We start from the raw sequence: 15356 nt of genomic DNA, 5'->3' as shown, positions 1-15356 counted from the left end.
CTAAGCTTCTATCAAACGTCACTATAATTTTTTTGTTATAGAAAATTCATTAGGCAGTATTTTGAGTTCAATAAGAGGTGCTCGTTCAATATGGTTTTTACAATTGAATCCAGAATCAACAATTCAGATAGCAGCTGTTTTTAAATTATAATTTCGATTATAATTCTCATTAGTAACTCGAATCGTCAACAATATATCATTCGTGACTCAATAAAAGTATATCAACATTCGATGATCAAAAATTGGCGACAAAAACTCAAATACAAAGCCACCCCATTGTACTTGGAAACAACTATTTTTGGTAGGGTTCTATTTGTGATTGGTTTTACATCTTGACATTACGGAATAAATACAGTTAGGTATAGAGGCTTATGAAATTGTTCCGCTTCCAGTGGTAAATTGCCAATTTGAACACAGCGCAGCACGGCTTTCACAGAAAGTTATAAAACAGATTGAACGAGTAATCCCAAACTCAAATTTCTTTTCTTTACTTGGTATAATAGTCTAAGTATATTTAGTTGAGTTGATCTTCAATACTTTATGACACTGAAGTTTTGTCGAATTCCAGCACGGACTTTGTTTAGTGAGTACATTCAACGCTTGAAAAATGAGCTAGAAAAGTGCCTGATCAACAATTTCTCAAAACGCAACAGAATAGACAAGCTGGCTAGGGAACTAGAACATTGCCAAGAGAACATAACTGCCCTCAAATCAGAGCAGGCGCAAACGGAGAAAGAGAAACGTGACTTAGAACTGAAGAACGCGTTATTGATACAACAAACTGCAAGCGGATCAAGAGCCGGGGACTTTGAAGAGAAAAGGTCCCAGGGTTCAATGCAGGCGGAAACTGACAAAATGAAATCAGAGCTGGAGAATATTTTTAAGGTGATAATTCCTTTCAAATTTTTGGATCAACTCCTTGAAGAAATCAGTTTTAGGAAATGTGCTCCAAACAATATCGCTCTCTTTAAATCTTTATATATCATAATTAATAGCCGCTCTCATCTTCTCAGCCGGCTATTATAGCGCTCCTATTTTTTTACTATTCAAAGAATTTGAATTGTATTGGGGCGCTGTCTTTTTACAATTCAAAGAATTTTTACAATTCGAAGAATTTGAATTGTATTGGGGCGCGGTCCTTTTTTTAAGATCTGTTCACACATTTTCATGATATTTGAAGTCAAATTGGAGTAGTGATTTTGGTCACGCCGAAACTCTTGTAAATGACTCTTGTAACTCATGACAACAATTATCAGAATTTCATTACCAGCACTTCCTGCCTAACAAAAGAATACTGACTTACACTGACAGTTAATATTGTCTGCGCTGCGCTTTTCTGAAAGCCGCTTTTATATTGGAGCGGATTAACATCTTTCTCGCGCAACGAAAACAACCGAGCATGCTTTTCAGGCTTTAACATGCTCTTGTTCAATTTGCTTAAGCTGTATCGTGCCAATACCGTTGTTTGCTAAATTTCGTCAGTCAATGTGGCTGAATTTGTCGCTCCAAATAAAAAAATCGGGAAAATCAAGCGTTTTTCGAATTTTGATTTAGATATGGTATATTTGAAGCTAAATGTAAATAGCTCTTTATACTGCTTTCACAACGAATGTGGCTGGTTTGAGTCCATAATTTTTCAAATTTTCCTGAATTGAAGTTTAGTATATTATAATAGCATTTTGTTTAATGTGTTAATGACCGTCTTTAGCCATGTTATAGGGTTCAATATTAAGTCCTTAGTTGCTTGTCTTGTTTTCGATGCTCAAAGCAACCTTTTCGAATTTTATCTGGTTTTATTAATAGCGCACAGCGATAGCTGATGCTATTATTGGCCTTCTCCTGGTTTTTTACAATTCAAAGAATTTGAATTGTATTGGGGCGCTGTCTTTTTTACGACTCGAAGAGGAGTATTGGAGAAGTGCTTCTTTTCCATCAATTTTATTGGAGTGATTTTTGAAGCGGGAAATGAAACGCGTGAAAAAATTTGGAGTGATTTTGGTGCTGAACAAAAGTGAAGAGCTGAGCGAAAAGCGAGTGGTTTTTGTTCATACCGCTGTTTTTGAGATAGCGAGAAATTGATGTGCGAAAAAATTTTCTAAGCGAGTGAATTTTTTTGTTCACGTGCGGCTTTTTAAAGCAGTTTTTTTGCAACTTTTGATGGTTATGAGATTTGATTATGATAATGTATTAGTCTTAGGCTTGTTTTGATAGGAATTGAAGGTTTCAAGTAGTTAATTTGAGTTTAATGCTAATTTGGAGGTTTTTGATCAGTCTTGCTAATTTTTAGACGAAATTTAATGATATTTTACCTGTTTTTTTTGTTTTACTTTTTTAAGTGGGATTTGAATAGAAGCTTGTTACTTAACGAATTTTCAAATACCAATTGATTAAAGTTTTGTTTTTATAAATCATTTTTTTCTTAGGAAAAATGACAGAGAAATTGAGAAATTTTAAACCATTTTTCTCATTTTTTTTTGCAGTTTTTCTTTTTTTTCAATCTTACACAAGTTTCTTAGCCACCCTATTATGACTTTTCCATTGTTTTGCGAGCTTTTCATTGATCTTATTGCAGAGGAACCTTTTTCGGTTTTATGTTTCCTTGTACTACTATTAAAAAGACTCATTCAGTTTTTATTGTTTTTTGTTCAAACTGTTTTTGAATGGCGTTTCTAGTCTTCCTTATTTTTTAATGGCATTTGTGGAAGTTTAGGTTTCACAATAGTTGTTCGAGTTGTTTAGTCATGGGTATGGGCATTTTTCTGCTTCGAGTCGTTTCCCGAATTCTTCCGGCTATGTTTTTTTCTGATCTGTTCACACATTTTCATGATTTTTTTTAAGTCAAATTGGAGTAGTGATTTTGGTCACGCCGAAACAGGAAGTGGAGCGAAAAAGCGAGTGGTTTTGCGGCGTGAATGTTTTTCGATCTAATTTTAAATTAGAGTGAGAAAACGGTGTTTTAACAAAAATTCGCTTTCTCGGTAGGCGTTTTTTGTTCACATGCGGCAATTTTACTTTGATTTCTTACTGTTTTTTCGATTTTTTGGATAAGATTTTATTTTAAGTGGTTTTCCCAATCCATTCGTAGTTCATTCTTGAACTAGTTTTTTGTTTGAACCAAATTTACATTTCTCGCTAATGGTTTTTTTCTGTTCACATGCGGAATTTTACATTGATTTTCTGTTTTTTATTTTTGTGATCTGATTTTTTTAGAAATGGTTTTCCCAATTCACTCATAGTCCGTTCTAGGTCTAGTTTTTTGTTTAGTCAATGAAAATTTTTTGAATTGTGCGTCAGGACCTGTCCTGCTATGTTTTTTTATTTCGTCGTCGCGATTTTTGTTACGACCATATGACGTCACAACAACTTCGAATCTGCTTTTTGTTCATTCGTTCATGCAATTTCAACTGAAGTGCATATGTGACGTCTTTTTTCGCTCTTAGTGGAGCGAGTTTTTTTGTTCATTTGCGTGATTAAATTTTTGGTCACACTTGACTCACCTCACTCTCAAAAATGACTTCCTCTCTTTGATATTGACTTTTATTGACTTTAATTCAAAGAGATAAGGTCAAATGGGTGTGTGTGTGTTACTCTAAATGAAGGTTATTTGAGAGCAGCTAATAGAGGCAGCTAAAACTTATACAGATTTTTAATCAAAATATAACATATCAGCTTTAAATGAAAAAACGATGTTTTTTTGGTCTGTCTTTTTAACTGTATTTTTGAGACTGCCGATCTACGAAGCTATTGCGGCTATTTTCTGGCAATCTACCGGCTATGTTTTTTGATGGTGTATTGATTGAAGTGACGTGCTGTCAGAAGCAGGAAAACCCAAGTAAATCAAACCCAAATGAAATGAAGTTTTGGCTCTAAGCTTCTATCAAACGTCACTATAATTTTTTTGTTATAGAAAATTCATTAGGCAGTATTTTGAGTTCAATAAGAGGTGCTCGTTCAATATGGTTTTTACAATTGAATCCAGAATCAACAATTCAGATAGCAGCTGTTTTTAAATTATAATTTCGATTATAATTCTCATTAGTAACTCGAATCGTCAACAATATATCATTCGTGACTCAATAAAAGTATATCAACATTCGATGATCAAAAATTGGCGACAAAAACTCAAATACAAAGCCACCCCATTGTACTTGGAAACAACTATTTTTGGTAGGGTTCTATTTGTGATTGGTTTTACATCTTGACATTACGGAATAAATACAGTTAGGTATAGAGGCTTATGAAATTGTTCCGCTTCCAGTGGTAAATTGCCAATTTGAACACAGCGCAGCACGGCTTTCACAGAAAGTTATAAAACAGATTGAACGAGTAATCCCAAACTCAAATTTCTTTTCTTTACTTGGTATAATAGTCTAAGTATATTTAGTTGAGTTGATCTTCAATACTTTATGACACTGAAGTTTTGTCGAATTCCAGCACGGACTTTGTTTAGTGAGTACATTCAACGCTTGAAAAATGAGCTAGAAAAGTGCCTGATCAACAATTTCTCAAAACGCAACAGAATAGACAAGCTGGCTAGGGAACTAGAACATTGCCAAGAGAACATAACTGCCCTCAAATCAGAGCAGGCGCAAACGGAGAAAGAGAAACGTGACTTAGAACTGAAGAACGCGTTATTGATACAACAAACTGCAAGCGGATCAAGAGCCGGGGACTTTGAAGAGAAAAGGTCCCAGGGTTCAATGCAGGCGGAAACTGACAAAATGAAATCAGAGCTGGAGAATATTTTTAAGGTGATAATTCCTTTCAAATTTTTGGATCAACTCCTTGAAGAAATCAGTTTTAGGAAATGTGCTCCAAACAATATCGCTCTCTTTAAATCTTTATATATCATAATTAATAGCCGCTCTCATCTTCTCAGCCGGCTATTATAGCGCTCCTATTTTTTTTTTACAATTCAAAGAATTTGAATTGTATTGGGGCGCTGTCTTTTTACAATTCAAAGAATTTTTACAATTCAAAGAATTTGAATTGTATTGGGGCGCTGTCCTTTTTACAATTCAAAGAATTTGAATTGTATTGGGGCGCTGTCTTTTTTTTAAGATCTGTTCACACATTTTCATGATTTTTGAAGTCAAATTGGAGTAGTGATTTTGGTCACGCCGAAAGAGGAAGTGGAGCGAAAAAGCGAGTGATTTTGCGGCGTGAAATTTTTTCGCTCTAAATTTAAAGTAGAGTGAGAAAACGGGGTTTGAACAAAAATTCGCTTTCTCGCTAGTGGTTTTTTGTTCACATGCGGCAATTTGACTTTGATTTTTACAGTTTTTTCGATTTTTTGATCGGATTTTTTTCTAAATGGTTTACCAATCCATTCATAGTCCGTTCTTGGTCTAGTTTTCTGGTTAGTCAATGAAAATTCTTTGAATTGTACGTCAGGACTTGTCCTGCTATGTTTTTTTTTAAGATCTGTTCACACATTTTCATGATATTTGAAGTCAAATTGGAGTAGTGATTTTGGTCACGCCGAAACAGGAAATGGAGCGAAAAAGCGAGTGGTTTTGCGGCGTGAATTTTTTTCGCTCTAATTTTAAAGTAGAGTTAGAAAACGGTGTTTGAACAAAAATTCGGTTTCTCGGTAGTGGTTTTTTTGTTCACATGCGGCAATTTCACTCTGATTTTTACTTTTTTTCGATTTTTTGGATCGGATTTTTTTCTAAATGGTTTTCTCAATCCATTCACAGCTCATTCTAGGCCTAGTTTTTTGTTTGAATTAAATTTTCATTGCTCGCTAGTGGTTTTTTTGTTCACATGCGGCATTTTGACATTGATTTTCTGTTTATTTCTTAATTTTCTGTTCTGATTTTTTTAAAATGGTTTTCTCAATTCACTCATAGTCCATTCTAGGTCTAGTTTTTCTGTTTAGTCAATGAAAATTCTTGGAATTGTACGTCAGGACTTGTCCTGCTATGTTTTTTTTTAAGATCTGTTCACACATTTTCATGATTTTTGAAGTCAAATTGGAGTAGTGATTTTGGTCACGCCGAAACAGGAAATGGAGCGAAAAAGCGAGTGGTTTTGCGGCATGAATTTTTTTCGCTCTAATTTTAAAGCAGAGTGCGAAAATGGTGTTTGAACAAAAATTCGGTTTCTCGGTAGTGGTTTTTTGTTCACATGCGGCAATTTCACTCTGATTTTTAGTTTTTCGATTTTTTGGATCGGATTTTTTTCTAAATGGTTTTCCCAATCCATTCACAGCTCATTCCAGGCCTAGTTTTTTGTTTTAATTAAATTTTCATTTCTCGCTAGTGGGTTTTTTTCATATGCGGCATTTTGACATTGATTTTTTGTTCTTTTTTCTTATTTTTTGATCTGATTTTTTTTAAATGGTTTTCTCAATTCACTCACAGTCCATTCTAGGTCTAGTTTTTCTGTTTAGTCAATGAAAATTCTTTGAATTGTACGTCAGGACTTGTCCTGTTATGTTTTTTTACTTCGTCGAATAAAAAAATGTTTCGCTTTACCTCATTTTGCCGCCTTTTCAACATTTTGCGTGAAATCTTTTTGACTTCTCTAGGCTAGTTTCTCTGTTCTCTCATTCTGCTAAAAGTGATTTTGAACATCAGTTGCTCAGCAAAGCAATTCAAAATGAACAGAGATAGTACAAAAATGGATGTCAGAAATAGAAACGGGATAAACCCATAAAGCCCAATTTTAGATGCCCGCTATTTGAACGTCGTTCCTATAAGTCTTATTTACCATCTCTAATGCTTATTGTTATTGATAGTAGCCCCTGTAGCCTCTCTCTAAGAAACAGAAGTATGTTCAACTACGAAATGCCATCAAAATAAATCGGACTTAAAAAATGTTTTTGTAGAAAAATCTTTTTTTTTTCAATATCTTCTGTTATTTCAATCCCAATCATGCTTATTGGAATCAACGGCGGCTATTTTCCGGCAATCTGCCGGGTATGTTTCTGATTTAATTCAGTATTCGGTATTAGTCTATTCAATATGGCACTTCTTGCAGGATTAGGCGTACTCCCTAGTTAACAAAAGTGTAATTTCAGTTCCAATATTTGGCCCAAATAAAGGTAACCAAATCAAATACAAGTATACCAAACCTTACATCAATCATGATCAGTTAAATTGAATTGTATAGATTCTTCTGCAAAAATATTTCTCAATGGCTGTTATATTATTAATGGTGAACTTCTGTAACAAAGTAATTACGTCGCGTGACTCTGCTTGAAGTAAATGAGATCTTCTGGCGTTTATCGACATCCGGGTAGCGGTTCAAGATACTCAGCCAGAATTGCGAAGTATCGTCTGCAGAGTTACGTAACCTCGCTTAAAACACGTACCTTGCAAGTTTGTAATTGCCGAAAGATCAAGGAAATCAACGTATGGCAATGTATATAGAAACTTCTGGCGCTGCAGGCTTTCGGCTGTTTTGAAAACTGCACGTGCGTGTTTTGGATCTTTTCCGTTTGTGCCCCCCAATACGTTATGCTCCCCCAGTTACAGAGCACGTGCCATTACATAGTAAATCTTTATGTAAACGTGTGGCATGTGCTTCCGGGGGGGGGGGGTGCAAATAATATGCACCCATTAAGCGGGGGGGGGGGGTGGGGGTTGTACAAACGGAAAAGATCCCGTGTTTCAATCTGTTAGTAGGCCAACTATCCACTTGTTCACATTTTATATAGTGATTATCTGAAACAATTTTCCCTGCTACCAACTGTGACCTGCTATCAGTATCTGTACTCTTCCGCAATAACCTCCAACTGCAGCTCGGCTTTGTCGTCCAGTGGTGTCATGTCCACTTAAATTTATATCAAACGAAGAGATTTTACTGTTTCAGGAGTTAGAGGACAAAATGTCACACGAGCAGGAGAAGTTTGACGTGATGTCTTCTGAAATGAGTCAGAAATTGACGAATTATGAAAAGGAGAAGAAAGAATCAATTGATCGGTTAGTGGTTATCAAGTTTAGTCCTCAGATTATTTTTGTGATGACTAACGTGGATTGAATATTTCTCTTGTTTTGCTGCGTAAAAGGAGACGTATACTTCCTTAACGAGGCAGGAATGAAGGTAAGCTGCGAACGGTCAAACAGGCTTGGTTGAGGAGGCAGTTAATTTAAGCAATTAATCATTGTTTTTAACTAGAAAGTTTGAAATGTTTACTAAAAGGCTGTAGGCCTTTACGTTGAGAAAATAGTCCTCAAATAAGGCAGTCCAATTGGTAGAGGTATTACAAGGAAATTTTTTCTCTAAAAAATTCCCTGCATTGCAATGTCACGTTTGAGATCAGAAGGGCGATGAATTAGTTAGCTTAAATAGGTGTGTAACGCTGGACAATAAATGCTTGACAATTTTAGCACTCGCAATACTTGTCTGGCAATGCACGAGGATGCACAAGAGAACCTGCGCGCAGAGCTGGGTCGCTTCTACGAGCAGGAGAAGCAACAGATCATTCGCACTTTTGAGCAAGAGCTGGACGAGCTCAAGTAAGTGATTCGTTCTTTGTAATTAATTGCCTTCGAACAAAGTTTGAAGCAATTGTTGTAGTCGTGTCTTTTTTAATAGCCGCACAGCGATAGCTGGGGCTATTATTGGCCTTCTCCTGGTTATTTACAATTCAAAGAATTAAAATTGTATTGGTGTGCTGTCTTATATTTTAAGATCTGTTCACGCTTTTTTTGGCTTTTTCACTTCAGTGAGAAGTCAAATTAGAGTGGTGATTTTGGTCACGCTGAAATAGTAAACGGAGCAAAAAATCGAATAGGTTTGAGGCGTGACTTTTTTCAAAATACCTTCAAAATGGGGTGAGAAATTAGTGTTTAATAGCCGCCCTCATCTTCTCAGCCGGCTATTATAGCGCTCCTATTTTTTTTCTTCGTCGAACTTTTTTCGCTTTACCATTTTGCCGCTTTTTCGACATTTTGCGTGAAATCTTTTTGACTTCTCTAGGCTAGTTTCTCTCTTCTCTCATTCTGCTAGAAGTGAATTTGAACATCAGTTGCTCAGCAAAGCGATTCAAAATGAACAGAGTCAGTATAAAAAATTGAAGTCAGAAATAGAAACGGGATAAACCCTTAAAGCCCAATTTTTGATGCCCGCTATTTGAACGTCGTTCCTATACGTCTTAGTTGCCATCTCTTCTGCTTATTGGTATTGATAGTAGCCCTTGTGTCCTCTCTCTAAGAAACAGAAGTATGTTCAACTGCGAAATCGGACCTAAAAAATGTTTGTACAAAAATCTTTTTTTTTCAATAACTTCTATTCTTTCAATCCCAATCATGCTTATTGGAATCAACGGCGGCTATTTTCCGGCAATCTGCCGGGTATGTTTGAACAATTCGGAGTTTTTAAAGATGGATTTTTTTCAGGTGCTTCAATTTGACTTCTGTTTTCAGAGTTTCCTCTCCTTCTGTGCTTTTAAGACGGCAGCTAAAACTTTTTATGACTTTGCTACTATTTGTTGTCATAAAATATTAGTGAATTTTAGATTTTGCCCCCGTTTTTAAAAATTATCTGTTGTCATATCACTGATTATCATCAACGACAGGTCTGATTGGTTGCTAATGAGGCATAAAAGAACCTTATTAATGGGTCGAGTTAATAGCTAGTGGTTTTCATGACTTTGACTCTACTTTTTCTCAAAAATTTTGAGTGAATTTTTGTGTTCTGTCAGTATTATTGTACTTTTTGATGTCTTATCATTTAATCACATTGAGGATAGGTCTCTGATGCTGCTAATAGGGGTTATATTTATCGATTTAATCGTTTGTGTTCAAAGCTAGTGCTTTCTATGACTTTGACACTAATTGTTTTCAATAATGATCGAGTTTTGCGAGCTCTTCTTTTCAACTTCTGAACTCTTAGTCTCATTATTAACGAGTCTGATTGGTTGCTAAAAAGGCTTCAATTAAATCAAGTCATTTCAGTTTATAGCTATTGCTTTTTGTGACTTATACGCTTGTTCGTTTTTTAAAGAAAACGAACAAGCGTATACTGATTTTTTTTTAGTTTTGCTAGTATTTGTTGTACGTTTCGCTGTCTTATCGCTTAATCTAAATTTTGACAGGTCTAAACCGTAGTCATTGAGGACTCAATTATTTGATGTAATTGTATTCTTTATCAGCTTTTGAGTTCTGTGACTTCAATTATAAGTGTCTTCAAAAAGTTTCAGCGAGTTTGAGTGCGATTTTTGGTTATTTTCGTCAAATCACATAACATAATTAGTGAGGGCTCATCGACATTTAATGACTGGTTGTTAATGAGAAATAGAGGAATATTTTTGGCAGTTTGTGTTCATAACTGCTGTTTTTTTATGTTGGTCCTGTCTTTTCAAAAAATATAAGTCGAATTTTGTCTTGTTTATGTTGTTGTGTTGTTTTATTGTTTAGTCTCATTACTAACAGCTCTCATTTGCCTTTTAAAGCGGAGTAAATGAGTGTCACGCCATAAATTAATGCAATTCTTTTAATTGTATTTCAGGACTTGTCCTGCTATGTTGTTTTTATTTCGTCAAGATTTTTGTTCGACCATATGACGTCACAACCACTTCAAATCTGCTTTGTTCATTCGTTCATGCAATTTCAACTAAAGTGCGTGCTTGACGTCATTTTTTGCTCGTAGTGGAGCAAGTTTTTTTTCGTGTGATTAAATTTTTTGTCACTTGTGACTTAATTCACTCTCAAAAATGACTTCCTCCTTTTGAAATTGACTTTTAGTTACTTTAATTCTAATTATTGTTCTATTAAATTATAATACTTTTAAGAGAAAAGGTCAAGTGAATGCGTGTCACTCTAAATGAGGTTATTTCGGAGCAGCTAATGGAAGCAGCAAGAACTAATACAGATTCTTAATCAAAATATAACATCTAGACTAATTTTTTGGCTTGTCCTTTTTTAATGTTTTTTTTTGAGATTGCAGATCTACGAAGCTATTGCGGCTATTTTCTGCCAGCTATGTTTTTACGATTCGAAGAGTATTGGTATTCTACTGGGTTTTTGTTAAAGATAAAGCAAATTTGTTCGTGGCTACTCCGCTTTCGGACAGTGAGCTCTGTTTTCGAACGTTGGCTGTAACCTTGCCTGAAAAGTACTTGGTGGTTTTTAATGTACAGTAGTGCGTATCATCTGATAGTAACAATAATATCCAAGGTGAAAATGTCATTTTGCATTTGGAGAGGTGTGACCTGGTTTCTGCAGCAGGAACTGGTATCTCAGCCACATCACAGAACTTTTTGGTGAAGAAAATTTCGAATCGTTTACTTAAAGAAATCGTTTATGCGCAAGTGGGGAATGTATTTCAGAGAGAAACTGAAGGCGACTACGGAAGAGTGTGATTATGCCAAGAGTTGTTTCGTCAAACTGAGCGAGGAAACAAAGTTGGCAGAGAGACAGAAAAGTAAGGAACACTGGATTAGGTACAAACAAAGATCATGTGTTTTGGAAGCAATGACCGGATACTGTCCGTTGTCTAAACACGTATTGCTCCCTAAGTGTAGCTGTCATCGGGAATTTACCATGAGACATAGAATTTTAATTAACCATCATTAAAGCAAAAAAAATGTTTGACCAATTAATTGGACATTTAGGATTTTGCATAAATGTGCTGTTTTAAGATTCATTTAAGATTAGCTGATATTCAATGCAAATAGTCGATTTTGCCTTTAGTTTCTGGGCGATTTGAGATCTGCACTCAAACGGACGTGGACGATGAGGATGTTTCGAAAGAAGAACAGGAAAAGAATGCACAGCTCATCCTGGAGATGGAGGCGAGAATAGACTCTCTCCAGTCTGAGTTAAGCAAAGCGAAAGAGTCCAAGATGACAATTGAGGAGCAGATAAGGAACCAAGACAAGAAACACACGGATGCCTTGACCAAATTGCAGAAGGATTTCAATCAGGTTGGCTTTGTCAAATTGTGCTCTTTTAAATTAGATTTGAAATATGTAAGATTCCAAAATTCTCAATTGCCAATTGTTGAACTAAATGAGTCTTTTCTTGGGCGATTTTCAAAAGTCAATTTATATGAGAGCATTTGCTGTCGTATCATACTCAACTGTTCTCTCTCAATCTGTAAAGTCAAGTGATAAGTGCGACAAAACTTTGCCATTTTTCACTTTAAATCTTAATATATTAACCTCTAATGAGGTTATTTGAAGCCCCCTAGTGAATTTTAGTCGCATTCGAGCTCCCCCACCCCCACTGAATCAGGCTGCAATTGATTGGATCTCCCACTAGCTGTTCGACAGCAATTCTTCCGACGCTAGTCGGTTATGTTTAATTGCTCTCAAACGAAGTTTGCACCAATTATATTAGTCCTGTTGGTCTTTTTTTAACAGCCATACAGCGGTAGGTGGGGCTATTATTGGCCTTCTCTTGGTTTTTTACAATCCAAAGAATTTGAATTGTATTGGGGCGCTGTCTTTTTTTAAGATCTGTTCACATATTTTCATGATTTTTGAAGTCAAATTGGAGTAGTGATTTTGGTCACGCCGAACAGGAAGTTGAGCCAAAAAGCGAGTGATTTTGCGGTGTGAATGTTTTTCGCTCTAATTTTAAAGTAGAGTGAGAAAACGGTGTTTGAACAAAAATTCGCTTTCTCGGTAGTGGTTTTTTGTTCACATGCAATTTCAATTTGATTTCTTACTGTTTCTCCGATTTTTTGGATCAGATTTTTTTCTAAGTGGTTTTCCCAATCTACTCCTAATTCATTCTAGAACTAGTTTTTTTGTCTGATCCAAAAATCCACTTCTCGCTAATGGTTTTTTTGTTCACATGCGGCATTTTTACATTGATTTTCTGTTTTTTTTATTTTGATCTGATTTTTTAGAAATAGTTTTCCCAATTCACTCATAGTCCGTTTTAGGTCTAGTTTTTTGATTAGTCAATGAAATTTCTTTGAATTGTGCGTCGGGACTTGTCCTGCTATGGTTTTTTATTTCGTCGTCGCGATTTTTGTTAAGGCATATGACGTCACAACCACTTCAAATCTGCTTTTTGTTCATTTGTTCATGCAATTTCAACTGACGTCCACTAAGAATGAACTTTTGTTCGTTCGCGTGATTAATTTTTTTGGTCACACTTGACTTACCTCACTCTCAAAAATGACTTCCTCAATTTGAAATTGACTTTTATCTACTTTAATTCAAAGAGATAAGGTCAAATGGTTGTGTGGCACTCTAAATGAAGTTTATTTGTGAGCAGCTAATAGAGGCAGCAAAAACTTATACAGATTTTTCAATCAGAGTAACATATCAGCCTTCAATAAAAAGACGAAGTTCTTTGTCTGCTTTTTTACTGTATTTTTGAGACTGCAGATCTACGAAGCTATTGCGGCTATTTTCTGGCAATCTGCCAGCTATGTTTATGCAATTTTTCGCTTGACCGATTTTTTTGGTCTGACCCATTTGACTTTTCGTACTTAAAAACGGGATGAACAGGTAGCTCCCAGCGGGCATTAAGTTCCATTAGAGGCCCATAGCCGAGTTTAGTAGTCCCTCAAGTGCTCAGAGTGGTAAAGCTGCTTGGAAGGCCGTAATTCAAGGATTTTGAGCCCAAAATGTTGCAATTTTTTGCCTTTTTTGCGTCAATTTACGAATTTTTTGCTTGACCAGTCTACAGCTGTGGTTTCTTAAACTTGAGAAAAGTCTTTTGCAAGACAATTTCTCTTTATAGTTATTTAAAGAGCTGTATGTTTTGGTACTCCAAACATAAGCACGCAAATTTCTACTATTTTTTACAATTTTTTCGGCTTTTTTGAAAATTGTTGTTATTTTTTAGGTTTCTCAAGCCTCAAGAGCCAAGGAACCTCCTCTAGCGTGACATAATAGGTTACTGCATAGTTTCTATATGCAATAGACTGTTTTTTCAAGATTTTAATATAACGAATTTTGAATATATCGATTGGTAAGCAATATTTGAATGACTCGAGTTAAGCAATTTTTTGATATATTTCAAATTTTCGAAATTTGTTCCAAGTTTATGGATCTTTATGAGCCACTGAAATTATTTATGTCTTGAATTACGGATACTCGATAGTTCTCTTGAGACAATGAAATGGCTCTAAAGATATTGATATCACGAATATAAGCAAGATTTTGTTAAAATTTGCAATTGTCTTTAGATTTTTTGAATATTTTTGTCCTTTTCTGAGTGAAATGATCATTACTGGCTAACGGAACTTTTATGACTTGCAGATGGGTTACATGAGACAGAACTCCATAGACAAAAAATGGTTTTGAACATTTTTTTCACTGCGAAATGTGGAAACTTTTGAGTCTTTCACTTTCAGTTTTTTTTCTATGGTTAAATTACTAAAAAGGCCAGAAAACTAGAAGTGGCAGAGTCGAATCTGATCATGGAAAATATTGCTAGCTCTCTTTCTCTCTCTCTCTCTCTGTTGGTTGGTCTTCCTTACCTTCTCTTTCTCGTTCAAGTTTTATATCTCGCACACTCTATATGTCTCTCTCTCTCTCTCTCTCTCTCTCTCTCTCTCTCTCTCTCTCTCTCTCCTTAACTCTTTTATTGATGACGCACTTCAGCTGCCGTTATGTGTCGCAATGTCATCATCTACTGCGCTCACCTTACTCGTCTTCAATTAAGCTAAAGCTAGCCTCACTAAACCGTGGTTGCTACTGACGAAGCCAACCACTCGCCGGACGTTTGAGAGCAATTCGCCCGACGTTAGTTGTTTTTGTTTTTGTTCAGTCAATTATAATTCTTTGATTTGTAGGTTATGTCACGATCTTCACGTTTGACTCCTGACTTACCTCACTCACTGTTGCACTTAAATGAATTTTAATTTCTTTCTTTGACTTACCCAATGTAGTGAATACGGTCGACGTCGAAAGAATAAAATCTAAAGAAATGGGATAAGCGGTTAAAGTCAGTTCTTCAAGTCGTTGTGCATTAGATTATAAAAGTTGATTAGAGCAGTTGCCAGCCGGCTTTAGTATTAAGCTCAACGGACTTCGCTTTAGTAGCTTAAGTAAGTATAGTTTTTAGAATCAATCTTGAAACTGCACACCAAAATTAGAATTCTTTGTGAGACATAACTTCTGTCAATTTCTATATCTTGTTTTTAATTGCTCTCGAACGATACAGTTATTGTAAACGTGTGAAAAATTGTCGCCTGACGCCTTTGCGCTTTTCTAGATAATTCTTTGACTTTTTGAGTGACTTTTTCAAACTTCAGTTGTTCATTTCTAAGTGATCTAAGTCGGTCTTGTTTTCAAATCAAGTTCGCTGCTAAAAGTGGTTGTGAGCAATAAGAAATCAAAGACGTTGTATCTGTTTTTTTTTGTAAGACTGCTATTTTGAACCTCTGTTCAAACATATGTGGGGTCGTTTTTTGCAACCATAAATCATTTTGAAGCTACACCC

The 15356-nt window shown here is 35.6% G+C and overlaps 3 protein-coding genes across 3 annotated transcripts in view; 2 read left to right on the top strand and 1 right to left on the bottom strand.

The window, feature by feature from the left end:
• Positions 1-15356, bottom strand: part of LOC142344571 (putative H/ACA ribonucleoprotein complex subunit 4) — a 556150-nt gene that overhangs the window by 210662 nt on the left and 330132 nt on the right. The window lies entirely within an intron of this gene.
• LOC142344569 (sodium/mannose cotransporter SLC5A10-like) overlaps positions 1-15356 on the top strand; it is a 262692-nt gene that overhangs the window by 21761 nt on the left and 225575 nt on the right. The gene's annotated exons all lie outside the window — the stretch shown is intronic.
• Positions 1-15356, top strand: part of LOC142344577 (uncharacterized) — a 57361-nt gene that overhangs the window by 29135 nt on the left and 12870 nt on the right. The window contains exons 8-13 of the mRNA XM_075396357.1: positions 585-885; positions 7025-7048; positions 7819-7928; positions 8337-8465; positions 11279-11373; positions 11643-11875. Of these exons, the coding sequence (XP_075252472.1) occupies positions 585-885; positions 7025-7048; positions 7819-7928; positions 8337-8465; positions 11279-11373; positions 11643-11875 (892 nt within the window). The remainder of the gene's footprint in view (positions 1-584; positions 886-7024; positions 7049-7818; positions 7929-8336; positions 8466-11278; positions 11374-11642; positions 11876-15356) is intronic.

The sequence above is a fragment of the Convolutriloba macropyga genome, chromosome 8, assembly GCF_964194025.1.
Source record: "Convolutriloba macropyga chromosome 8, txConMacr16.3, whole genome shotgun sequence".
NCBI lineage: Eukaryota > Metazoa > Xenacoelomorpha > Acoela > Convolutidae > Convolutriloba > Convolutriloba macropyga.
This window is presented reverse-complemented; position numbering and strand designations above follow the sequence as displayed.